General features: G+C 50.2%; 1 protein-coding gene across 1 annotated transcript; it reads right to left on the bottom strand.

Moving 5' to 3' along the window:
- Window positions 1–4,137: 4,137 nt before the first annotated feature.
- Window positions 4,138–24,886, bottom strand: DLST (dihydrolipoamide S-succinyltransferase). The gene is made up of 15 exons (XM_024192762.1): window positions 24,738–24,886; window positions 18,240–18,273; window positions 16,678–16,726; window positions 15,449–15,504; window positions 14,933–15,007; window positions 14,451–14,506; window positions 13,377–13,488; window positions 12,557–12,712; window positions 12,150–12,235; window positions 11,212–11,309; window positions 9,074–9,204; window positions 8,339–8,412; window positions 7,515–7,598; window positions 6,355–6,522; window positions 4,138–5,713 (listed from the first exon to the last, which is right to left on the bottom strand). The coding sequence occupies exons 1-15, from the start codon at window positions 24,804–24,806 to the stop codon at window positions 5,579–5,581; spliced, it is 1,383 nt and encodes a 460-aa protein (XP_024048530.1). The 5' UTR covers window positions 24,807–24,886; the 3' UTR covers window positions 4,138–5,578.
- Between the last annotated feature and the right edge of the window lie 1,507 nt (window positions 24,887–26,393).

Genomic DNA, 26,393 nt, shown 5'->3' with positions numbered 1-26,393 from the left:
CCCAGCGGCGCCGGATTTTCCCGGACACGTTCGGCTTTTTGGGATTTCCCCCCGGACGAGGATTTGAGTCCCAAAAAGCCGGACATGTCCGGGAAAATCCAGACGTATGGTAACCCTATTCATTCCCCTCCTGGAGGCATTTCCTTCTGCCTGCTCTGCACCTCCAGCCCACACCTGCTACTGCAACCTTGCCACCTTCTCCCTGAGCTCTCCTTTCAGGGAGATGTCGCTGTACTTGCAACCAGTACTCCGTCCCCAAGGTTACTGACTTCCCAACCCACTGGGCTCTAAGGCTGTGGGCAGGAAGAGGTTGGAGGATGAGGTGAGGGTGACTCACTGTGGAACGAATGCCTAGGGCAGGGCCTGCAGCTGGTGTTTAATTTCTGAGAAACTGGCCAAGTGGCAGGAGCAGGCAAGGTGTTAACCAGCTAGAGCCTTAAACCGCTCTGTAAATGCAGTGCAAGGAGAGAGGAAGGCAGGGGCTGTTCCCTGACCTCTGGCAGCTCAAGCCTGTGCTGCAGCAGCCCTGCTGCTATTCCAGTCCTTGACCCAGTAAGCGAGGGCCAGATGCAGAGGTGGGCTAGGTCCAGCAGGGAGCTAGGAGCGCCTGGCAAAGCGACTAAGTTGCCATGTGCCACCTTTGCCTCTGTGCTTGTTCTGCACCACCTCAAGCTGGGTGTTTGGAGCAGAAACTTCCCAACAGTCTCTGTAGTGTGACAGTGTCTCCTGCACTCTCCTTAGTGGACAGCAGAGGGAGGTCCTAAGCCCCAAGGGAGAATGAATCCCATTCACAGAGCCACATGCTGTGGGGGTGGATGGCTGGGAGTGGAATGGGCCTTTCTAAAGTAAACAGCTGCTGGTGTGATGGCTGAGAATAGGGTGGGGGAGCCATTGGTTCATTTCCCCTTTCATCCCTCTTGTGATAGCCAAAGAGCTGAACATTGACACCAGGTCTCCTGCTGTTGTGTATGCTGAAGACATGGCACTTGGCTCGCAAAGGGCTCAGTGGCTGCAGTGAGAGGCTCTTTGCTCAGCTCTTGGGTGCTGCCTAACTAATGGAAGGGCCAGTGGCAGCAGAATGCTAATGGGCTGTGTGCTGCTTATCCTAAGCCCCTCACAGCCATGTTTCCAAGCCCTGTCCCACAAGGGGCCTGCAGGGCAGAGCAGCAGGGAGCTGGTACAGATGGCAGGGAAATCACTGGAGGTGCCAATGAAGCTGCATTGCAGCTGGGCTCCCCTTACCTGTCTGGCAAAGGAAGGCAAACCACCTCACAGACATGAACAACAAGGAGTCTGGTGGCACCTTAAAGACTAACAGATTTATTTGGGCATAAGCTTTTGTGGGTAAAAACCTCACTTCTTTGTTTTTACCCACGAAAGCTTATGCCCAAATAAATGTTAGTCTTTAAGGTGCCACCAGAGTCCTTGTTGTTTTTGTAGATTCAGACTAAACACGGCTACCCCCTGATACCTCACAGACATGGTGACTGGTTCTAGCTTCTGCCTAGCTCAGGCCCTGCCCGTTCCTCATTGATTGCCCCTAGTCAGTGAGCTGGATGGCTGGGGGACGCTTCTACTCAAGAGCAAGAAATGAAACTTAGGAACTGCCTCTCCGGGCTTGTCCTTTTGGCCAGTATGTGGGACACACAGGCTGGGGGGGAAGACAGGGCAGAAGGATGCACGTGTCTGCCTGTCTAGCACAGACATTCCCCTGATGCTCACCCAGTAGCTGGCCAGCTCTGTGGGGCTGCATTGCCCTCACAGTGAGCAGTGTCACGAGCAGAGCATCATGCCGAGGAGCTGGGCAAGCAGGTAAAGAGGACCCATGCAAAAGAAAGCCAGTCCCTCCACCTGACCACCAGCACTCAAAGTGCTTCTGGCAACCACATAAGGGAGGGAAGCCCTTCTGGAGCGGTGTGCACAAGAGCACCTGCTGGGCAGACAAGCTAGAGCAGCTGGCCTCTAACTTTTTCATCACAGGGGCCATATTTTACTAGAGCAGCCACCTCTGAACACAAAGGAACTGGGCTGGTTGGGCACCATCTATAACTATAAAAGTCCCACTTTGGGAATCAGAGCTAGCAGGGGGCTGGGGCAAGACATAGTTGCTGGAAGCAGTTTTGCCTGGTGACGCCATTTCCTCACAGCTTTTCCCCCTCAGCTGAGGAGCTGGTTTCTGTGCCAGTGTCAGCTATGTTAAAGGTATATTGTACATGGGCAGAAATGCTAATACCACACTGCTCTGTTGTATTTGCATTAGCCACAGCTGCTGCAGTTTTCACTTCCCAGCATCAGACAGGCACGGAGTATCAGGCTTAATCTGGCCAAGAGACAGCTGACACCATAAATTAGGAGAGTGGAGCATAAGGGTAAAACAGGAAAACTTTAACCTCCATCCATGAGATTCATCCTCCTTCCACCTACAACTCTTAGAGTTTGGAGGTGGTGCTGGCTGCATCTGCCCACAGTGTAGGCAAAAGTGCCTCCTTGCAGCTATTAATTGGTTAGACATCTGTGACCCTTTTGCCCAATTCAGCTCTTGCCCCTGTATTCTGGGCCACTGTGGCATTTTAAGATGATTACGGGGCATGCTGCATGGGCCTTTGCTCTGAGACCTTGGCAAAGCTCCAGCAGCTGCAAAGTGGGTTTGCTCACTGCAAGGAAACAGTAGACTTGTTTTGTGTGCAGTTGGGAGACATTTCTCACCCACTGAGCCATCACAGGAGCAGATGAGATTAGCTAACAGGCAAGCTCACAGCCCTGAGGTTTTATGACTTGGGGGAGGGAGAGGTACCTTTGGAACTAACTCTCCACTTGGTCCAAAGGCTTTACTGAGCCTCCAGCCACAGTCTAGGGCCTATGTTTTCCCAGGATTCAGCTCCACAAGTGGGGTTTGCCTTTTGTGTTTTTAACTCTGTGCATGCAGCAGGCTTGTGATATTGGACACATTTTATAACATAACCAGGTGGGCAGTTCAGTTCCACAGGGGCTCTCCCTGCAGCCATTCAATAGCACAATGGCTTCTTCTTTCTTTACGTACAAGGAGAAATATTTTGTACCTCATGGCTATTTTTCCAAACGAACATGAGCTTTCCTGAGTCTGGACAAGCCAGAGTCCATCACCAAAGGAAGCAGCCTTGACTCACAGGACCCAGCAGCACAGCGAGCTTTCAGCTACAGCCAGGTGCCTGTTCCCTCTCCTTAGTGCCATTGCTGTAGATACAATTGGATCCTTTAGTAGAAGAGGCTGTTCCATGCTCAGAGCTGTGAAACGGGCAAGTAAAAGCAACTGCTAGGGACCTACCCAGCACCCCCTCAGCAAGGGCTGATGCAGTCCGTGGACAGGAGCTGTTATCTAATGTTTATCGCCCAACGGAGAAGCCCTAGCCCTTGAATGTCACACCATGGCAGACTGTCATGTCTGAGATTCAGCTTCCGGTTTTAATTTCTTCATTTTATCTTTTAACCTTCATTCTACCCTCCTCTGCAAACCTAAATGTTCCTCTACCCGCTCAGTGAGAGCACTCTGCAAAGAACACATTAATGGCACCGCCATGCTAGAGCTTCACTTCTCAGTCTTTCCCCAAAAACCAATAGCTCCAGCTCCCTCATTGCTTTGGAGACCCTGCTCCGCGCAGCCGTCATTTGTCAATATCCTGCCAGTACTGGGCTGTCAGAGTGATGTTTTCTACCTGCAGTGGTCCCGGTGCCACAGAGTAGGAAGGGTATAATCTCTCTTTGTTACATTAGACCCCTGCATTTGCAGCCTAAAATGACACTGCAACCATAACCCCCTGCAAGTTCCTATCCAGTTGGGGTTTGACTAAACAGGCGTCTTGGACACCTAACAGACAATCATAGAACCAAACTACCACCTGCGTTTCTCATTCCCATAGCAGAGACAACAGGCACAGCTCTGAACCCGCCACAGCTGCAAAGATAGTCAAGCTAACACCCATAGCATGATGAGAAACAAGAGTTGATGCTGCTACAGACAGGCAAATAGAGCTGCACACCTGACCCGGTGATCGGAGAAGCTCCCCTACACGACAAGCGAGGGAGCCAGCTGAGGAGGCCACTCCAGGCTATATACCCCTCCCCAACAGCTATCTAAGCCCTCAGACAAAAACAGGCTTGCAGAGTTAATGAATTTATTCCCTTGACAAAAAAAGGCCATGAGAGGGACCTGGTGCAGAGAATGCAGTCAGAAAAATCTTGCTTCAACTTCCATCATCACGCTGGTGGCAAATGCCCTGGTGCAGGGCCCAGCATGAGATTTCCCTCTGTGGGGACTACTCTTCCCATGGTGCTTCCAGCTAGTTTCTTGCACCAAGTCAGGGACACACATTCAAAACCCAGCGCCAGCACGTACACATTCCTGCTCCCCTTTCCCACCCCGCTACACCCCACCATTAGATCATTTCCCTGGTTTATGTCTTTAAAACCCATTGCGTTAAATACTTTAATTACAAAGTTGTGTAGAGGGTGAGAATAATAGACCCGGCAGGGACTCCAAGTGCCCCTCACTCACTGCTTCATGTGCACGCTATGTACTAAGGATATGCCCCCACACACCAGCAGCCTGGGGCTAGGATGCAGGGGCCCTTTGCCCAGCTGTCTCACAGCAGGGGGCAGGCCAGGCCATTGCAGACAGGAAGCTGATGGTTTCACCCATCAACACTGAGCTGTAATTCAAAGGCAGCTGCAGGGGGGGTGTTTCTTATACTAACTGCTGGCAGGTAGTGGCCTAAGCCCAGGGGTGGCCCCTAGGGCCCAGCAGGGAATGGAGCTGCCTCCCCTGGTGGAGGTTGCTGACCCTGCCCTGCCAGACATCAGACATTCACACCATGTAGACCAGGCCAGAGAAAATGAACCAAACCTCAACACAGAAGAGGGTGGGAGGGGCTATTTCTGCAGTCCTGTCTGGGAAGGGAGGGAAACAGGTGCCTGAATTCTAATGGCTGCACCTCAGCTGCTAGTTTGAAGAGCAGGAGACAGCAGGGGAGGCAGACAGCCTTTGCAGTGTCCATGCCTCTGAGATCACCACAACAGGGGGGAGTGCAGGGGTGCCATCAAACACTGCTACAAAGTCACCCCGGGAATCCCAGGCTGGCTTTGTGGGGTGGATGAGAATGGGGTGTTTTCAAATGGCAGAGACACACAAGAGCCTTTCCCTCCCTCCCAGTGCTGGAAGTAGACTTGAACTGGCACAGGAACCGCTGGGGAAGGCCACCCTAGCGCAGTAGCAGGCAGCTTCTGCTGGAGGTGAGGCGCGCTCAGGTGCCTGGGGAAGGAGGGGAAGGCGGGAAAGAGGCTACATAGGTGGTTCTGGAGAGCCCAGGCCATTTGGTAGTTTGCCCAGTGGATAACAGCCCAAGGGAGAAACTGAGCCATCTCTCGAGAGAGACAGCAGGAAAGGAGGTAGGAGCTAACCCCAGGGTTCCCTCCAAGACCCCTCCTGACACAGGGGAGGGGAGGAGACTGGAATGAACTCCTGCTGGTTCCTGAATGCCCTATATTGCCCCTGCTGGTGCTGCGTCCCTGCCCTGGTTGGGTTGTATGGGATTGAGGCTGTGCTCTAGAGGCCCAGCAGCATCACGCGGGGATCCTCCACCACGGCCTTGATCTTGCGCAGGAAAGTCACTGCCTCTCTGCCATCAATCAGCCGGTGATCGTACGTCAGCGCCACATACATCATGGGCCGCACCTCGACCTGAGGAGGAGGAGAAATGGAACACGTGAGCTCAGCCCTGCCTCTCCTGTACTGGCTTCCATCCCACTTGAGAAAGACCTGGCTGTTCCTGCCCTGCGTGATAAGGAGGGGGTGTAAAAAGATCACCTGCTCAGCAAGATATATGCTTCTCCAGGAGAGAAGAGACAACAGCAGGCTGACAGGGCTCAGCTCCGCACCTTCCTAGTGTCATGCACTAACTAAGCACAAGCTCTGGGTGGGGTTGTGCGAGGTACCAGGGAATGCTGTTCAGGAGGGGAGCTGATGTCTAGCATGGAGACTGAAGGCACCCTCTCCCAACAGCATTAAGGGGATCCAGGAAATCCCTTTGCCAGCCACTGCATTCTTCATTGCTACCCACTACACCAACGTGGAGGGGTGAGGGCCTGTCTGGTCCCCAACACCACGGACTGGCACCATCACCAACATTAGAATCCTTTACAGGTCCCACTGTGTCCTTCCGAGTAAGTAACTTTGCAACAGGAAAGCCTTCTAGGAGGGCTTCCTCCACTCCATCTGGTGCAGCTACAACCAGGGTCCCCTCTGCTGCTGAACCCCTCACCTCTGCCCATTTAACTACACTGAATACAGCCCTTTGGAGCCTTCCATGCAGCTGCACCTACTTTGCCTCCAACAGCAACAGGCCTGTCAAAGATGCCATGCATGCCCAGTATGGCAGACTGGGGAGGGTTGATGATGGGCGTCCCAAAGAGGGACCCAAAGACCCCTCCATTGCTGATTGTGAAGGTGCCCCCATCCATGTCCTCAATGGCCAGCTCATTCTTTCGGGCCTGAAACAAGAAGAACAGGATCTTAGAAAGCAGCTCAGACTGAAGGCACCCAGGACACCAAAGAGGAGCAAAGCTCCTCACTCACTACATTCGTTGGGTGTGGCCTCTTCCGAAAACTCCTCACAAGCAACAGGTGATGGAAAGAACTTCACTTGCCAATTTAGATTTGCTAGTGTAGATGTTTAGATGGGGTTACTTTAAAATATGGGCTCTGTCCCTTTAACGTTAGGGTTTAGCGAGATGCTGACACCACCTCAGCCAAGATAGACAGTCACACGGGGTGGAGAGGAGGGGAGAATGCAGACTTAGAGGCAGTGACAAGTTCATAAGTCAGTGGTGGTACGCTACTGTACAGAGGAGGCACTGAGCTGTACTGGAACTTTCGATATGGTTCCATGGTTTGAACAGCTCCATGTCTCAGCTGAATCAGAGCCATGGCGCGACTGACAGACCACAAGGGACTGACAGTCACTAAAGTTAGGAGCGGGTTATTATTGTTTTCCTCTAGTAGGAGCACTTACAAGGTTTATCCCTTACTTTCACTGAGTTCCACCATTTGATTTGTGATAGGATTCTCTTGCCTTGATTTCCAATAAACCTGTCAGCTGGGGAATTACCTGCCTACAAAGAGGTAAACAAGCCTTGGTCTTAAGGAGAGGTAATGGGAGCAGGGGGGCAGCAGGAGCCCAAGCCTGCTTGGGAGTCTCAGTTAAAAGGGAAAGACTTAGAGGGATCTGTCCCACAAGAAGAGGTCACAGGTAGGGCTGGCAGCTAGTACAATGCACAGAAGATGCCTAAAGATAAGCAGCAAGTTAGAGGGACCAAAGGTAAACCCTCACACAGAGTGAACCCACTTGTGCATGGCCAGCAGTCCCTGCCAGAAATCAATGCTGCTTCTGCCATGGATTGAGCTGGCTGCTCATTCCTTTCCTTCTGCACCCCTCTCAGAAAGCCATGGCCAGCACCCCCCCTACGGTCCCACCTCCTGTTACCTTCTCCCCTAGCTCGTTGATGGTTCGCTCAATGTCAGCAAAGTTCATAGTTTCTACATTCCTGATGACAGGGACCACGAGACCCTGTGAGGGAGCAAAGAACCCAGTCAGAGTCAAATGTAGCAGCAAACAGGTGCATGGGGAATCTGGTCTCAGGCAAAGGACGTTACCACTGGAGTACACTCAACCACCTGCCCTTCTGAACAGGAGAGATGGGAGCATGAAGAGCAGAGCACATCATTTACTCTCCTTCCCCTCACAAATCCAGAACTTCAGTGTCAGGCAACATTTTGCCTCCCAAACTAGAAACAGCAGATCCACCATCCGACCTGGGGAGCGACTCCTCTCCTCCCTCCTTGAATGCATGCAGCACCCCTGCTCAGGGCCAACTAGGTCTGAAGTGGCAGTGTCCACCTTGGTGTTGTCCAGGGTTTACAGAGACAGCGGTTCAGTACAGCAGGGGAGACAGCTATCTGCACTGCTCTGTGGGTTGAAGGTTGGTCTCTAAACATAAAGCCAGGACACACCACTTCCCCCACTCCCTGGTGTGCCCACATCAGTGAGGCCAAGACGGGGGGAGAGGGTCTCACCAACTTGGACTTTCCCAATAACCCGTAAGAGCTGTGGTGGCCGTGTCCCCTGCCAGCTGGGCCAGCGGCCAGCAGCTCTCTCGCTGCAGGACCAGACAGTGTTGGGCATTGGAGTTTCACGTGAGTAGCTTTTGCCACCCTAGAGTGCCATGGCTCAGTCTGCTCAGCTAATTGTATCCCCCCTTCAGAACCTGGGCTGAAGTCTGGGCCAGGTAAAGAGCCCGCAGGGCATACCCTGGGAGTTGCCACCGCAACACTGATATCCACATAGTCCCTGTACACCATCTCTTTGGTTGTGTCATCAATCACTAGGAGAGAGAGGAAAACAGACAGTTACACAGAGAAAGCCCAAGAGCCAGGGCTCTGCAGTCATGAAGGGCCAGAAGTAGTCACTGACCACCAACAACTTGCTCAGCTCTAACTTCTATGCTTTTAAATGTAGTGCCAGGGGAGGGTTAAGCCCCACTGCCTCTTCGGGGAAGCATCAGCACAGAGGTAAAGATGGCTGGAGAGACAGGGAACTGGCTAGGATTAGCTCACTCCCCCGGGACACCCATACCTCCCCCATGTGTTCCTCTCCCTTCATAGGTACAACTGATCCCCCAGGAGACACCTCTTAAGGGCCTGCCCTCCCCAGACAATAGCCATTCCAGTGAAATATAGTAGGATATGTCCTCTACTAATGAGCAGCCCTAGGTTGGGATGCACCTTAATATACACGGCACCCACCCTGTCAGAGTCTTGAAAGCTCCTGCTGGGGTCACTATGAAGGGCCCTTCCCAGCATGCTGGCTCCTACCTGCATAAGTGAAATCAGCTAGGCTAATTACAGCCCAAAGGTAGTCACAGCCTCTCCCTCTTCCCCACCTTTCACATGTGGGGATGTGGATCTCTGGAGCCTTTAGCTCTCTATAGGCTTAGCCACATGCTTCAGGAAGCCCCTTGTCTCCACACAAGCTGGCACACTCACCCGCATTCACGATGGGCTGCTCCTGCAAGGCAAAGGCTGCAGCTTTCACAAAGGCTGACATAAAGCCCAATTTCAGGTTGTGCTTCTTCTGGAAGGAGTCTCTGTGCCGGGCTCTCATCTCCTGGATGTTACTGCAAAAACCAACAGACAACCATTACCACCAGGAATAGAGGGGTGAAGGGGAAAAGAGATTACTCACTTCTTCCATAACTGACAGATTTCCTGTGTCAACAAACCTGCAACAACAAATGTTCTATCCCAAAGCTGCTGAAAAATTCTGCCCCAAGTAACAGACTGGGCAACTTTTAGTTTGTTTCAAGATTGCTGTCAGAGAAGCTGCTTTAGGAATCCCTCCAGAGCCACAAATCCAACAAACCCAGACGAAGCAGCGTAGCTCTGCTGCAGTTCCAAGGATGCACTGCTTGGCAGGAATGTGCTGTGCCCCAGATCTGTCAGAGCTCCAGGGCTGGTGTTACAGAGAGCCGAATCTCTGGCGTCACAACCACTATCCAGTGTCTGGTGCTTTGGGCAGTGGGTACAGGTGAACTGTGTGCTCGTTCTCCAGGGGCTGCCCTGCAATCACTGTAGGGATGGGAGGCGAGACAGCACGGAGTGCCAAGGGGGAAGGGACAGAGAAGACTCAGCAGTGAAGCAGGCAAAAGGAGCGTCAGTGCTGGTTTCTGGGGCCCTAGCCACATGTTGCTGCTCCAAGACCTGACCCTCTTGCTTGGTGCTGACAGGCTGTATGCACGTGATATTTTGATCCCCACAGCGAGAGGCGTTCCCAAAATGCCACAGAGATGGCCTGAGCACCGAGCACAGTGTCTGCTCTGCCCATCCTGGAAATAGCTAGTCCCCTCACTCCCATTGACTGGAATAGAGACCAGTTACACACACTGCACTGAGCAGCATAGCCTCACCTCTGCCCATGCTGGGCTAAGACCACCTACTTTGGAACTGTACCCCCTGCCCTGCCCCCTCCACAGACCATGCGTCTTTGAAGAGGCAGTTTTAGCAGGAGGTGGGGGTCAGGGCTCAATGGGATTAGAATGTTTGTTTTCCTGCACCTAACCTTGTTTAGGGCTAGGATTACTGCCCAAAGTCATTAGCGCCTCCCAAGACACAAGGGCTGCAGAAGCAAGGAGGAGGTTTGCTGAGAAACCGGCTCATTATGGCTTCCTCCTTTCAGACGCTGAGCCCCAGTGGGGAGCAGGAGGCCTCAGTGTAGGCCCTTACGAGTCGGCAGCAGGGCATACAGCTAGAAGGGCAATCAATCCAAACCAGATTACTGGCTGCAACAAGAGCCCGAGGCTAGCGTAAAGCGACACCTCGATTAGCCTCGGAGAGGAGATAAAGCTGCAGCACTTCCCCTCCAATCAAGACTATTTTGCCAACCTTATCGTTCTGAGCCCCAAATATTTACATGTTTTGTCTTAAGAAGCAGAGTAGGATTTCACAGGGCAATTCAATTTGGGCACAATTTCCCTTAATGCACTGAAATCTAAGCTGCCAACCCTCCAAACCCATTAGTGCGGTCGGCCCACAAGCACTCGGCGCGAGTCAAGAGAACCCCACCGGCCGAAAGAGATAGGAAAGGGATGCTGACCATCTTGGAAAGCTGCTCTACAAGACTGCCTGGTCTGCTCACTGTGCAGGGCACAGCTGGGGGGATGCCCACATCTGTAAGGTGAGCTACTTGGACCTTACCTGTCCTGAAGCAACTCACATTCCAGTCTCCCCAGCAGTCACCTTAAGGGTTAAGAGGAAGCAGGAGACTGTCTTCATATCGCCAGTAGCCAGAACACAGGCTGCTCCAGCTTTTCCAGCTCAGAACTACCCAGTCCTCAACCAAGAACTTCACAGAAGAGGAGCCAGGTTGCTCCTGTTACTTCTGAGAAGCAGAGACCCCATGGAGTCCCAAGGACCTTGAGTGAACTACACACCTCATCCTGGGACATCAGGATGGCCTGGAGGAAGCTGCCCAGAGGACTGCAATGAGAAACCTGACCACAGGAGCCCCAAAGTAACATTGCCCCAGCCTGCCCAAAAAGCGTGATCAGCGACACTTGCTGCTGGTTTGGGTGCAATGAGGGAGAGTCCCCACCCTGCTAGGGCAGAGGGGAGAGCATGGTCCTCACCTCATATCAATCTCATTGAAGGTGGTCAGCATGGCACACGTATTTTGAGCCTCTTTCAGGCGCTGAGCAATGCGCTGACGCATCCTGTTCATTTTCACCTGAAATTGAAGAGATAGTGAGCAAGAGCAGCCATGGGGTTAATAGAAAGAGGAGATGGGCAGAGGAAAACCACAGGGCCCTCAGTCTTCCATCCTGATGATTAGCAGCCTGTGCCTTGGGCTGAGCTGTTTACTTGATCACTCTGGGCAGGGTGAGGTGGACCCATTACCAGCAGTGCAGTGGGCCCAGAGAGCTGCCACAAGCTCACTAAAGAGGCTTCACAGCTCAGGAAATGGTTTGATTGAAAAACAGAACTGAATCATGACAAAGGCAGAATGTGGCCCAGATCTGCACCCCCCTGAAGCTCTGCTGAAGGGAAAGTTCCTGGGGCAGAGCTGGTGGGTGGGCTAGCGTGAGAACAGCAGCCTGCAGAGAAAGCCACAGACCAGTGTTCCTGAGACGTTATTGTGTGAGCAGCTCAGCCACATTCCCTTGAGGTTTCACACCTACGGCCCTGGCAGCAGCAGCATTGCCTGATCTCTGCTGAGGACGCTTGGGCAGCACAAAACCAGTCATTACCTAGTAGCGACACATCATAGCTTGAGACTCCCTTTTCCTGTCTAGAAGCCCTTGCCCCCAAGGTAGTTGAGAGAAGGCCCTTCCTTAACCTCACCCTCAAAACTGCCTAGCCGCTATGGAGCACCTGGGCCAGAGCATTTACCCAGCCACTACAGCCCCTAATTGATCTGTGTGTGAACACTCTCCTCCCAACGCACCTGGGCATGATCATACCCAGACAGTTTAGATAGGCTCCTCAAGGTTTACTCCAGAGAAAGGTCCTCGCCTCTGTTACCCTGCAATGAAGGCAATTTGAGAAGCCCTGGTCCCCTGAACCTTACCCTATGTTCTGATCTGGCACCTTTGCTGGCTCCTGGCTCCACACCAGGAGCTGCCACTGGAGCTGCAGTCGGCTTCACCGCAGACACTGAGAGCAGAGAATACATATGTCAAGATGGGATCTTAAAACAGGGTTAGCCAGGCCCCTGCCAATAACAGCTCGATTATAGGCCCCTCCAAGCCCCGTGTTCAATCAACAGGATATGTAAGGAGTGAACCATGGCTTGTGATTATGGGGAGAGCAGGCTCCAGGCTGACTGGAGAGCTCAGGCCTGGAACATACAGGGCAGCAAAGCAGAGAAGCTTCCATCTCAAACTTCAAGATTGCTTTGCTGCCCTTAACTTTATTTCCTCTCCCACTCAAAGGCAGGGTTTGCAAAAAGAGGACTGAACAAGGCTGCAGCCTCACCAGGTTTGGTATCGATGGGCTGTGTTGACACAGGGGGCACTGGAGGCATCGTAGTGGGGATTGGCTCTGCAGGGGGAGCAACGGCAGCAGCCACAGGCTCAGGTTCAGGGGCTGCTGCAGGAGGGGCCACTGTTGGTTTGGCCTTGGCGGGAGCAGCTGAAAGACAAATGAATAATAATTGTAAGTGCAGCTGCAGTCTGGAACGCGAGACAGCCATGTCCAGGCTCTCACCTGCCCTCACAGGCCTGCGTCTGGCCAGTTATCAACATTCACCTTTCCAGATTCTCGGAGTGCATTTCAGGGTTATAAAAACCTAGAAGATGCTCCTTTCAGCTCAGGAACAACTAAATGGATCTCAGGCTGAAGCTGAGGCCTCAAATATTTATGGTACAGTAATGCTCAGAGGTTCCTTGTACCACAGGGCAGAGAGTTCCACAAGCTAATTATGTTTTCATCCTATTTAAATTTGCTTCTTTTAACCTAACTGAGTGTTCTTAGTTTTGTATTAAAAGACAGGGGAGACAGTAACTACTTATCAGTCTCCTGCAGACGCATCCTTACCGTATAAATGTATTCTCTCTCCATTTATTCTCCTTTCCACCTAGAGTCTACTAATCTCCAGCCTATGCACATACAACACAGGACCCCTGTTGCCCTTCTCCATGTCCACTCTCTCCCACTGGAGAACCCAGGAGGGGACATCACTTCAGAGAATGACCATGATACTATCCTATCCCCTTCACAATGCAACTTGCACCTCAAAGTGTCACTGCACATTCTCACACTCTACTCCTGGACTAAATACATGTTCCTGACTTACCTCCACTTTTCCTGAGTTTGAACAGAGGGGTCCCTCCTTCCACTTTCCCCCCATCAGGTACTAGAAGGGCTTCAATCACGCCAGCTGCCGGGGATGGAACCTGCACTGATGTCTGCAAAAAGGAGAGGAGTGAAATCCCCCCTGACCATTGAAAATGAACAGATATCCAAGCAAATATATGGAGATATACCTATCTCATAGACCTCGAAGGGACCCTGAAAGGTCATCAAGTCCAGCCTCCTGCCTTCACTAGCAGGACCAAGTACTGATTTTGCCCCAGATCCCTAAGTGGCTCCCTCAAGGATTGAACTCACAACCCTGGGTTTAGCAGGCCAATGCTCAAACCAATGAGCTATCCCTCCCCCCAGTAAGAGACCCTCGCCTCTAGCAGGGGGCATGAAGGGAGATGTCCTGTGTCCCAGATTTCACACCATGAGGGGAACCAGAGCTTTGTATTGCCCCTTTTGCACAGGCACCATCTCACCTTTAAAAAAACAAAAAACTGCTGCGATTTTGAGCCTTTAAAAGAAGCCAGCTGCATAACAGCCTGATCCACCTCCCTTTTTAGAGAGGGTACAGCATGAAATGGGGAGGAAGTACAGCAAGCTGCCTGCCTGGCAATGACACAGGAAACACAGCTCCCATGGATTCAGGGACAAGCAAGCACTTTAAAATAAAATAGTTTGAGGAAAATTCTTTTAAAAATTATTCTGGGTAAATTAAGAGCCAAAGTGACACACTTAAACTAGCCATTTTTCTAAGATCTGAACTTACCCTACACAGTCTCTGATTTCTCCTGTATTTAAATAGAAGCAGATTTCCTGAGTCCTGCTATGTAGACTGGAGTCCCTGATGGGAAGTATCAGTAAAATGGCAGCCCCCAGCACCATCAAATGACGGGAGAGAAGAGAAACTAGCAAGGATTTCACTAATTTATGATAAAGTCAGCATTTATACTAAAGAACTGAAGGTTTTAAACTGTGAAAGGAGCAGGGGCACAGGCAGGGCCTGCAGTCTTGTGGAACACAGACCCGGGAAAGGGAGCAGAAGGGGACCAGTACAGAACACTCCTACCTTGTCTGTTTCAATCTCACACACCACTTCGTCCTCTGCCACTGTGTCTCCAACAGCTGAACAACATAAGAACCACTGTAAGCAGGAAGCTGTGCTCTGGCCTCCCCTTCCAACCCACAGCACAGTCTCCCAGTAATCCAGAATTTTCACACTAGACTTGCTCGACCTCTTTTGTGTGAAGCTGAAGAGATCTACTGCACATTCAGGGTCTTCCTGATCCTAGTTCAGGTATCTCTCTCCAGTCTCATCCTTCTACACTGTGGACAGAGTGGTCCTTAGACAGGCAGTGATAGTGCCAAGAGGTCTTTGCCCCAATGGAAAGTGTAGTTATCACACTGCTGCCTCATTCTTCCCAGGCTGAAAGGCGTTAAGAAGCAGCACTTCAGCCAACCAGCTACAAACTGTGCCCAGGGCTGCCCCATGGAAGCATGGAAAAAATGCAACAGCAATGCAAAGTCAATGGGGAGGGGGCAACTTCTTACCTTTCTCCCACCTGACATCTCCCTCTGTGACTGATTCTGCAAATGCCGGTGTGTTAATTGTAATCACGTCATTCCCTGTGGGGGGGGGGGAGAGGGGGGAGAGAAAGAGAGAGAGAGAGCCTGGTACACATATTCAGAGCTCACTGCACACACTCAAACACCTCTCCATTTTGGCCACTGGGAATTGCCTGGAAAGGGGCAGCCCAGTGATTGTCAGATGAAGTGAGGAAGATGGGCAACACCACACTTTTTGACAGCAAATCACACAGAAAAGAGCTTCTCCCACGGACAAGAAGTCACATAGTACCAGAAACACCCAACACAAGAAAGCCACACACTACAATGGGGCCGAAAGCACAAACCCAACCCCCACCACTCACCCATGGAGGATAGAGTGAAGCAGGCATAGACCAAGAGTGGAAAGGTGGACTCAGTTGTGGCTCAGGGCCACGTGCACTCCAGTCAGAGGGGAGCAGACCAATTAGCCCCACTGGTTCCTGGTTCTTAGCTACTTACTGCACACTGCTGTGATTCTGAAGTAACGGACGGAGAAGACACTGGAGGTGTTTACCCTGGAAAAACAGAGAGAGAGATGAACACAGAATGAAAAAGCCTACGGTGTGGTCAGCCCAGGCCTCCCAAGGACAGCTGAGTGAGGTGCAGAGTTTACACTGGCTTGCTCCAATTGATCCGAAGGCCACTCAGCTGCCCTGATGATGCATACACAGTTGCTCCAAGGGACACTTACGTATTGGTTTATGCTGTAGTAACCCTGCTAGGCACCCAAAGGAAACTCAGCAGCCTGCTACCTTTGGGGAGCCAAGAAGTCCAGGGACAACAGGCATGTACAGAATTTGATTCCAAGCATGTACCCCAGTAATGGCTGTGTTAAAAAATCAGCAGGCAGAAGTCTTGGGGCTTCAGAACCTGCCAAAGAGCTGACCCAAAGTCCAATCCCATACCCTTGGCTGGTGCAATAGTGACTTGTTTGTCTCTAATTTAGGAGCATCAGCACTACAAGGGGTGCTTCAAGACTGACACTATCACAGAAAGCCAGCCAGACACTTCTGACACCCCCCTTCAAGGGGAGCCAGGCATCCCAAGTGCTCTAAAGAGATGCCGCAGAAGTATCATTCTCAGCAAGAGCTAATACATTTGGGAAGCAAGAGCGAACATGCTCTAACACTACCACAGATTCTTGTAAAGCAGGCCACACAAATTCAGCACACATGGCCCAGTGGGTAATGCTGTGGGCTCCCAGGGGAGGGAGGCATGCCGTGTCTGGGAGAAGCACCACGACCACCCCAGCAGTGCAGGCCTTGCCCTCGCATCACTTGCTCCAGAACCATCCCACTTCTCCTCAAGGAGAATCTGTCTCGCTGTGCTTCCAGTAGGTCCCTGCTGGGAGGCCACCACTAAATATCACAGTGATAGGCACAGTATTAGTGAGAACATGAACAGGTGGATACATGAATCATCCTCTCCCCCTCACCATTGACCTCTTCATTCTTGTCGTCCCTTCCACGTCTCAATATTCAGATCCAACCAGCACATATTTAGGTAACATTCTCAATTCCTGGCCCATAAAGCCAGAGTGCATGAATTTCCTGAGACTAGCTCTGAGCCCCTAGGATGTGCAGAGGGGTTGATGACAATTAGAGCAGAGACACCACCAGATACCAGGGCTAGAGCAGCCCCTCCCCTTGACATGCTGCAGCAGGCCTTAGCTTTCCATGGATACTTACACAAGCTTGCTGCTGTTGGTGTAAGCCAGCCCCTGGCTCCGAGATACACCTGCAAGGTAGAAACCACTTCAACTGAAAACCTCATTATCCTATAGGCAGCTACCCAGCCATACACCCACCACAAAGGGGAGGGTTTATAAGGTTAGAACCAACACAAAGAGACCCTTCCAAGCATGCTCAGTGGAATCTATTCAGATGTTAACAGAGCCTAAAGAAGGCCCCATGCCATTGCTGCCCATCCTGATTGAATGTGGGGCTGCAGCTGGGACAGGGTGCAGTTGGAGGCTGTACTGAGGCCCCTCTACATCAGCTGCCCCACTCAGAGCCTGTCAGCGCATAACAGCAGCTTTGTTATCATTTAGATTTCTAACAAAAGAAAAAACACTCCTGCTCTGGGATCTAAGCTCCGTTGGATCATTTTTAAAGGGCAGGATATAAACCAGCAGATGTCCCAGAGCCACAGAATTTAGAAAATGGCCAACTAGAGAGAGAAACCAAACCAAATACCCCCTGGCAAGGACCTTCCCCGGGCACTGCTAAAACTTCATACATGTTGGTATTAGAAACAGGGGGCTCCAAATAAGGATAGGACAGGAGCCCCTTGATCCCCAAGAGGCACCCACAGGAAAGCCTGTGGCCCTGTGAGAAACATAGACAGGGAGAATCTCCCATAAAGAAAATTGCTTTCTGAAAAAGCACTGGAGAGGAAGGTTGTTCCCTTCTGAATAATTTCTCAGCATTTCTTAAACCCTGTAGGCTCCACCGTGTTCATATGCTCTCTGGTTTCAGGATGGAGACTAAGCAACCTTTATCATATACTTCTAATCCTGACCTTTGCCTCTCCTGAGATACCGGGTAATTAAGATTCTGGCCTGATCTCAGATTAAGGAGGCTTGGCATAGCAATCTGAGAACATACTGATTTCCTCAGAGCTATGCCAGTGCAGAAGGAAGAGATCATTTCACTGGAAAATGATTCTGAGGAGGTAAATTGCGACTCTGACATTCTGTTCCCTGCTAAAACACATATTCCCTTTAAAGATCAAAAGCTTGGGGTTTACGACTGTAGATGCTGAGCAGCTTTAACTGTTGGTCAAAGCAGAACTGGAAAAATGGAAGGGTGGACATGGACTATGTAGTCCAGAGCAAGAGCACTTTGGGATCCAGTTCAGGCCTTCAGGAAGAGCTCTGAGGGACTCATTCACACTAGAGTCTGAAAAAAAATGTACTGTAAACTCTAAAATCAAGCACCATTATCTCCAATGAGCTTATTTAGGAGTTACACTCAATCTCTCTGTTGCCTTTGGGAATCTTCAATTTAGCTGAATGGACTGATTATCATTTATACTAACTCATCAGACACCTGTAGAAACACAACTTGTTTTGCTTCTGATTTAATTTGTAACCAACTGTTCGGCTTTATGATGATTTTTGAGGATATATTTGACTCTGATAGCTCCAGTTTATTTCTATCAGCAGCTCTGGTTAGTTTCGCTTCCCTTTGTCTATGCAGTTATGAAATGAAATAAAATACAAATTGTTAATCCCAAGTGTAAGACTCACCGGACAGAGAGCGTCTCCCCAGATTACAGTTCCCCTGTCAGAGAGAAGAGGGACACTATCAGACTTGCAAACAACAGGAAGAAGCAGCTCCCGAGGTTACTATGTTTTTCCCAGGATTCCGGGCTATAACCTGAACCAATAGGTGGGAGACAGGTCACATGTCCCACTATGTGAGCATATTACTGCATTGCAGCACACTCTAGTCTATAAGAATCTTTCAAATACTCTGACATCTTTTTCCATAGAAAAGGGCCTGGGAAGCAAGACAAACTCAGATTCCTTGGCTTCCACCTGCATCTCCTGCTGTTGTGTCCTTGAAAAGGGATGCCCACAGGCAGTGAATAAGGAACAGGTTCCGGAAAGCCCCAGGCACCTCAGATTTGCCACTGCACATTAAGGCAACTTGTAGCGAAGTTAGAATTGCAGCTCCAAACTGTTGGCTCCCACAGCCTCAACAGCTCCAACTGGTGTCCTTTTTAAAAATTTTTAGTTAAGGGACCTTTGGGTGAAATCCTGGCCCCACTGAAGTCAAAGGCAAAACTCCCAATGACTTCACTGGTGCCAGGATCTCCCACTTTGTAACCTTCCATTTAATCCCCAGGAACTCATCAAAAATGTTCCTAACTCAGATCAACCTTATTTTAAAAACAAAAACAAATTTCAAGGTGCAGTCATACAAGATCCCTGCCCTACTAAGTATTGTAACTCATATTCAGATAGCACCTTCCAAGCTGGAGCACCCCAGAACTCCTACAAACTATACACAAGGATCACTTCAACCACCACTGAAATGGAGCCAGTTCTGGGGTGGGACATGACAAAGCATCACTTCTCATTAGTCAAGGCAGGAAATGAAAGAATCCTATTTCAGTTAAATCTCAACTTCTGAGGGAGAGGAGAGTTTGCAGATGAAATCTGCCTTCAACCTCAGCAAGACACATGATATCAGCTATAACTGGGCACTGACTCCTGGGCATTATGTCTCACATAGACGTATTTCTGAAAATTCTTACAGATCCGATAACACAAACTGCCAGGATTGATGAGATGTTACAGATGCACCAGAGTCCACAGAAATTGACACTTTGTAGAAGATGGAATATAAATGGAACATTTTATACTGTGAAAAACTGGCACAATGTAATACAAGGAAACTCAGTCTGAAATTTTGGTGACTGGAGCTCTGCGGCTTTCACAGTTTAGTCACGAGTACTCCCTTATGGATTTACAGTCTCATGTTACAGGGCTCCCTAAACATTTATATAAATATTGAATATACTGAGCAAAGTGAGCTCCCTTCTGTCCCTGATGCCTCTCTTGGGGTACTTCGTGGCAGGGATAATCCTAGCATCCCCAACAGCATTTTTGTAGAGGAACAGGTTGTGTTGTCCCAGATTCTGTAGGAGCACCAGACTCCTATGTGTGCCTGCAGAGACCCTGCGCTGCTAGGATCCAGCTCACTACAAGCATAGACTTTGGGAAGCTCATGCTACAATGGGTGGTTGTGGAAAACAAAATCCACAGATGGTACTTTCCATGGGAGCGGAGTCTTTGTGTGTTCTAAGAGCTGCTGTTATGCCCAGGGAAATTCTAAAATGCTCTAGTGTAGCTGGACCACCCTACCCTAAAGAACTGAAGTCTTCTGTAAGAGAAGAGGCAGAGGGCCTTATAGTGAAGGGGAGAACATCAGAACAGCCATTCTGGGTCAGACCACTGGACCATCTAGCCCAGTATCCTGTCTTCTGACAGTGGCCAATGCCAGGTGCTTCAGAGGGAATGAACAGAACAGGCAATCCTCAAATGATCCATCCCATCATTCAGTCCCAGCTTCTGGAAGTCAGATGCTAGGGACACCAGAGCATGGGGCTGCATCCCTGACCATCTTGGCTAATAGCCACTGATGGACCTATCCTCCATAAACTTATCTAATTCTTTTTTCATCCCCATTATAGTTTTGGCCTTCACAACATCCTCTGGCAACAAGTTCTACAGGTTGACCATGCATTGTGTAAAGACAGAGGAGACAGGTGGGAAGACATTCTAATTCAAGATGTTGAGGGTCTGTATACACTGCACTGTGTTCCTTAGGGCTTTCTTGCTTCTACCCCTCAGGGGTGGTGTTCCAGAACACCCAGCCTATAGAGGGTGTTTGGCAGGGGAGTCATTAACAGGCAACATCCCATTTCCAGAATAAATCTGCTGGGACCACATATACTCTCAGGGACACTTGGCATTAATGTCTGACCAACAACTAAGGCTGGCACACCCTTCACAGGAAAGAAGGGGCCTGAACAGGAAGCAAGAGCTTTAGGTCTAGCAAGCTGACCTTAGCACAATGGATCTCTTAAGAGAGCCAGCCTTAACATGGAAGAGTGAACCACTAACAAAAATTTGACTAATACCTCCCCAGACCAAGCTATCAATTTATTTAATCTTTCCCTAACTCCACATAACTTCTCAGGACCATTCAACATGATGGAATCAATCTGACACCAGAGGCCCATCTCCTGCATCCTACCCTTTATGGAAGTGCCATCCATCACAGCACATTTGAACCCCCACTCTATGGAATACATAAACCCTGAGATGGCTGTGGGCATGCTGTGTGTCTGCAAATTCACTCTACAGTCTCCTTATTTCTATCCTGGAAACAAGGGCCAGTTCAGATAAGAGCATTGAGAGAACAGAACCACGCCAGGCAAAGCCAGTTTCATGGCCCCAAGTGGAACTTGCATTAAACTGAATCTAAGGGCTTGACAGCTTTGGAAGTGGCATGACAGGGAGATCATAGAAGAGAGGGACCAGCGAAGCAGCAATCAGCCCTGTGGAAAAGGCTGCAGCCCACACATAGGAACTGGTGGAAAAGCTGCTTACAGCAGAAATGATTGCTGCACTAACAGGCAGGGCCAGCACAACCCATTGCTGCAAACAAGAGATGCATCCAGGTCTTACACTTTACTCACTGGTTTCAAGTCAGTAATTACACATACACCTCTACCCCGACATAACGCGACCCGATATAACACGAATTTGGATATAACGCGGTGAAGCAGTGCTCCGGGGGGGCGGGGCTGCACACTCCGGCGGATCAAAGCAAGTTCAATATAACGCGGTTTCACCTATAACGCGGTAAGATTTTTTGGCTCCCGAGGACAGCGTTATATCGGGGTAGAGGTGTAGCATTACTTAGGTAGAGAAAAAGATGGATGCTGAGATGAGATGCAGACAGTAATGCTGAGCAGATGGAAGATATTGTTACCAAACTGGCAGCTTGACCTGTTCTCTAACTCCCCACCCATGCAATTGCCAACCTCTCCACTAACTTATTTATGGCCTTTTTCTGGATGAATCCAAAGGTCTCATTCACCTTGAATTCTGCTGCCTTCAGTGCTGTAAACTACACCATCTTTCTTAAGATCCTCTCCTCTGTGGGCTTCTGGGGCCCTACCTGCTCAACCACTCCATAAGGGGTGGTTCTCTTCACTGTTGTGCCCAAGTGGCAGTGGTCAATGCCCTTCTCTTCTTCCTCTCTCTCACCACTTGTATGTTCCCATGATTCCTATGCTTGCAACTCATCTCTCTTTTCTCCAACCCCATAGTGTTGCTTGTCTCTTCAAGTTCTCTTTCCACACAACCTTTCTTCCTCATGTCAAAACCCAAACCTCTCTTCCTTCCCCCTTCCTCTATTCCTGCTGACCACTCCCCTATCCTCCAGTCACTCAAGCCCACAGCCCTGAGGCTTCTGTCTTCCTCTCCTCCCATTAGACTTCCATCAAATCCTGGTGCATCTCCCTCCGCATTTTCAAAATCTGCTTCTTCCTCCTTACTCCCAATGTCAAAACTTTTTGTCTATGTCCCTATTCTCTCTTGCCTGGATGATCACCACCTCCCTGATCTCCCTGGCTTTCTTCCCTCTCCACTATATTCAACACACTGAACATAAGAACATAAGACTGGCCATACTGGATCAAACCAAAGGTCCATCCAGCCCAGTATCCTGTCTACCGACAGTGGTCAATGCCAGGTGCCCCAGAGGGAGTGAACCTAACAGGTAATGATCAAGTGATCTCTCTCCTGCCATCCATCTCCACCCTCTGACAAACAGAGGCTAGGGACACCATTCCTTACCCATCCTGGCTAATAGCCATTAATGGACTTAACCTCCATGAATTTATCTTGTTCTCTTTTAAACCCCGTTGTAGTACTAGCCTTCACAACCTCCTCAGGCAAGGAGTTCCACAGGTTGACTGTGCGCTGTGTGAAGAAGAACTTCCTTTTATTTGTTTTAAACCTGCTGCCCATTAATTTCATTTGGTGGCCCCCTAATTCTTATATTATGGGAACAAGTAAATAACTTTTCCTTATTCACTTTCTCCACACCACTCATGATTTAATATACCTCTATCACATCCCCCCTTAGTTTCCTCTTTTCCTAGCTGAAAAGTCTTAGCCTCTTTAATCTCTCCTCATATGGGACGCGTTCCAAACCCCTAATCATTTTAGTTGCCCTTTTCTGAATTTTTTCTAATGCCAGTATATCTTTTTTGAGATGAGACCACATCTGTACGCAGTATTCAAAATGTGTGCGTACCATGGATTTATATAAGGGCAATAAGATATTCTCTGTCTTATTCTCTATCCCTTTTTTAATGGATTCTTAACATCCTGTTTGCTTTTTTGACTGCCGCTGCACACTGCGTGGACGTCTTCAGAGAACTATCCACGATGACTTCAAGATCTCTTTCCTGATTAGTTGTAGCTAAATTAGCCCCCATCACATTGTATGTGGGTAGTTGGGGTTATTTTTTCCCATGTGAATTACTTTACATTTATCCACATTAAATTTCATTTGCCATTTTGTTGCTCAATCACTTAGTTTTGTGAGATCTTTTTGAAGTTCTTCACAGTCTGCTTTGGTCTTAACTATCTTGAGCAGTTTAGTATCGTCTGCAAGCTTTGCCACCTCACTGTTTACCCCTTTCTCCAGATCATTTATGAATAAGTTGAATAGGACTGGTCCTAGGACTGACCCTTGGGAAACACCACTAGTTACCCCTCTCCATTCTGAAAATTTACCATTTATTCCTACCCTTTGTTCCCTGTCTTTTAACCAGTTCTCAATCCACGAAAGGATCTTCCCTCTTATCCCATGACAACTTAATTTACGTAAGAGCTTTTGGTGAGGGACCTTGTCAAAGGCTTTCTGGAAATCTAAGTACACTATGTCCACTGGATCCCCCTTGTCCACATGTTTGTTGACCCCTTCAAAGAACTCTAATAGATTAGTAAAACAGGATTTCCCTTTACAGGGAATAATTACAAAATTATGTTCCTTGCCCAATGCCCTGATAACCTCCCACCCCAAACACATCCCCCATTTACTGACTTCCTGGCTCATTCTACATCAAGTACAAACGCCTTGTCCTTGCTATCATCTCTCTTCCTTAGCTACTCACCCATTACTGGGGTATCCAACTGCCACTCCTTGTCTTCTGCCACACTTCCACTTATATTTTGCCAACTTCTCCTACCTTAACAAATCTTCCCACAACACTGCTTTTGGAGCAGAGATCAGTCCTTGTGTGCCTGTAAAGTTTTATGAACACCTAAGGTGCTGTAGAAATTACTAGCATCTCTAGAGTAACAATACCAAGACAAGACACAGAAACCGGATAGAGAGCTGATACAAGAAGGGGAGATACCTGTGTACTAAAGGGAATATGTATTAGGAGAGCAGGATATGAGTGGGTATAAAAAAATCCTGGTATCAGACAGCTACAAAAATGTTTAGTTGCATGGGCTGTACCTTTCTATTTATTTAATGGAGGATGACCTGACAGCAGCACTGCCCCTGTGAACAAGAGACTGTCCCTGTAACTCCATCTCAGAAGGCTCCTCCAGCACTCACAGCTTGTAACGGCTGCCTGCTCCCGATATGAGCCGCAGCGATGGTGTCAGCCTACCCTGCATTTGCCCTCTCAACTCCCTGTCAGGTTGGGGTTGACGTGGCCCTGCTAGCCCAAACGGTGCAGCCTGTGGCTATGCTCAGGACCAACTCCACCAGCCCCACCCTGATGGGCCTGCACTCAGATACCCCTGGCCATTCAGGAGTCCTTTAGATTGGCAGGCCCTGGGGTTGGGGCTTCCCCCAGCTACCACTCCCCACGCCAGGCCGGTCCACCGACAGACCCCAAGAGGGATTTGCCCCCCCGCCAGCTCCTTGTCCGCAGTGACCCTGGCAGGAGCCCCAGCAGGGGAGGGGTTGGGGGTCACGCTCCCCTGAGGCTGGCGGGGCGCACGGCAGGAAGCTCGCGGGGGTCCCACGGGGAGCGGCCGATGGGGGCGGGCCGGGGGGGCGGAGGGGGAGCGGGCACAGGGGTTTCTCCAGGAGGCGGCCCAGCACGGGGGCGTGACACCGCGTCCCGCTGCCCTTGGCGCTGCTGCTGCCCGTCCGTCCGTCCCTCCCTCTTCCCCGCTGGGCGCCCCCCCGGGCGGTACCTGCCGGAGGGCGCAGAGCGAGCGGCCGAGCGCCCTGCTCAGACCGCGGGACCGGGACAATAGCAGCATCGCGGCGACAGCGGCAACGGGCAGGAGGAGCCGGAGGGCGGACACCGGAACCAGGCCCGGCGCAGGCCGGAAGCGGGCCGGGGCGGACCAACCGCGGGTGCAGCTGAGGGGGGGGGCACTAGGGGATCGTACCAACCACGGAGCCGGAGGGGGGAGAAACTGAATTACCCTAAGTGGGGAGCACGACTGAACCAGGGGGGCTAAGCTGGTGGGAGCAGAAGGGTTTGGCGGGAGGCGTGAACCACCCCGAGGAGACATGAGGGGTGTGGGGGCTGAACCACCTCGAGGCGATGTGGGGAGCGTGGGGACTGAACCACCCCGAGGAGACATGAGGGGTGTGGGGACTGAACTACCCTGAGGGGTCCCCTGAGGTGGTGCTGGACCGCCCTGTTATTGGTTGCATGGCAGTGATGGGCAGAGCCGTGCTCAGGCCAGGATCCCTGGTGCTGGGTGCTGCACAGACAAGGTCCCCGCTCCAAAGAACACAGGAAGTGGAGTGACACCTGCAGGGTGTGTGGGGGATACCGAATGGATAATGTGTCCGACCCTCCCCCACCCCAGTCATCCCTATCCAGCCGAGTTCTCACAAGGCTGGTGTCAGTAGTGGGATGGGAGGGTTTGATAGAGGTGAGTGCAGGGGCCTGATGGATCAGCTCAGCGAGGGTGGCCTGTATGTAATAGATTCATAGATTCTAGGACTGGAAGGGACCTCGAGAGGTCATCGAGTCCAGTCCCCTGCCCGCATGGCAGGACCAAATACTGTCTAGACCATCCCTGATAGACATTTATCTAACCTACTCTTAAATATCTCCAGAGATGGAGATTCCACAACCTCCCTAGGCAATTTATTCCAGTGTTTAACCACCCTGACAGTTAGGAACTTTTTCCTAATGTCCAACCTAGACCTCCCTTGCTGCAGTTTAAGCCCATTGCTTCTTGTTCTATCCTCAGAGGCTAAGGTGAACAAGTTTTCTCCCTCCTCCTGATGACACCCTTTTAGATACCTGAAAACTGCTATCATGTCCCCTCTCAGTCTTCTCTTTTCCAAACTAAACAAACCCAATTCTTTCAGCCTTGCTTCATAGGTCATGTTCTCAAGACCTTTAATCATTCTTGTTGCTCTTCTCTGGACCCTTTCCAATTTCTCCACATCTTTCTTGAAATGCGGTGCCCAGAACTGGACACAATACTCCAGCTGAGGCCTAACCAGAGCAGAGTAGAGCGGAAGAATGACTTCTCGTGTCTTGCTCACAACACACCTGTTAATACATCCCAGAATCATGTTTGCTTTTTTTGCAACAGCATCACACTGTTGACTCATATTTAGCTTGTGGTCCACTATAACCCCTAGATCCCTTTCTGCCGTACTCCTTCCTAGACAGTCTCTTCCCATTCTGTATGTGTGAAACTGATTTTTTCTTCCTAAGTGGAGCACTTTGCATTTGTCTTTGTTAAACTTCATCCTGTTTAACTCAGACCATTTCTCCAATTTGTCCAGATCATTTTGAATTATGACCCTGTCCTCCAAAGCAGTTGCAATCCCTCCCAGTTTGGTATCATCCGCAAACTTAATAATCGTACTTTCTA

The sequence above is a fragment of the Terrapene carolina genome, unplaced genomic scaffold (assembly GCF_002925995.2).
Source record: "Terrapene carolina triunguis isolate 2854851 unplaced genomic scaffold, T_m_triunguis-2.0 Scaffold96, whole genome shotgun sequence".
Lineage (NCBI taxonomy): Eukaryota > Metazoa > Chordata > Testudines > Emydidae > Terrapene > Terrapene triunguis.
The sequence above is the reverse complement of the archived record's forward strand: the minus strand, read 5'-3'. Positions and strand labels throughout refer to the sequence as shown.

What these genes read in the sequence shown, in the direction of transcription:
- DLST (XM_024192762.1), bottom strand. Translation starts at nt 24,806, where the DNA reads ATGCTGCTATTGTCCCGGTCCCGCGGTCTGAGCAGGGCGCTCGGCCGC. An exon ending in CAAACTCAGGAAAAGTGGAG is followed by an intron (nt 12,713 to 13,376) that starts GTAAGTCAGGAA and finishes TTTGTCTTTCAG; the next exon opens with CTGCTCCCGCCAAGGCCAAA. An exon ending in CTGTTGCTGTTGGAGGCAAA is followed by an intron (nt 5,714 to 6,354) that starts GTAGGTGCAGCT and finishes CCTCCTCCTCAG; the next exon opens with GTCGAGGTGCGGCCCATGAT.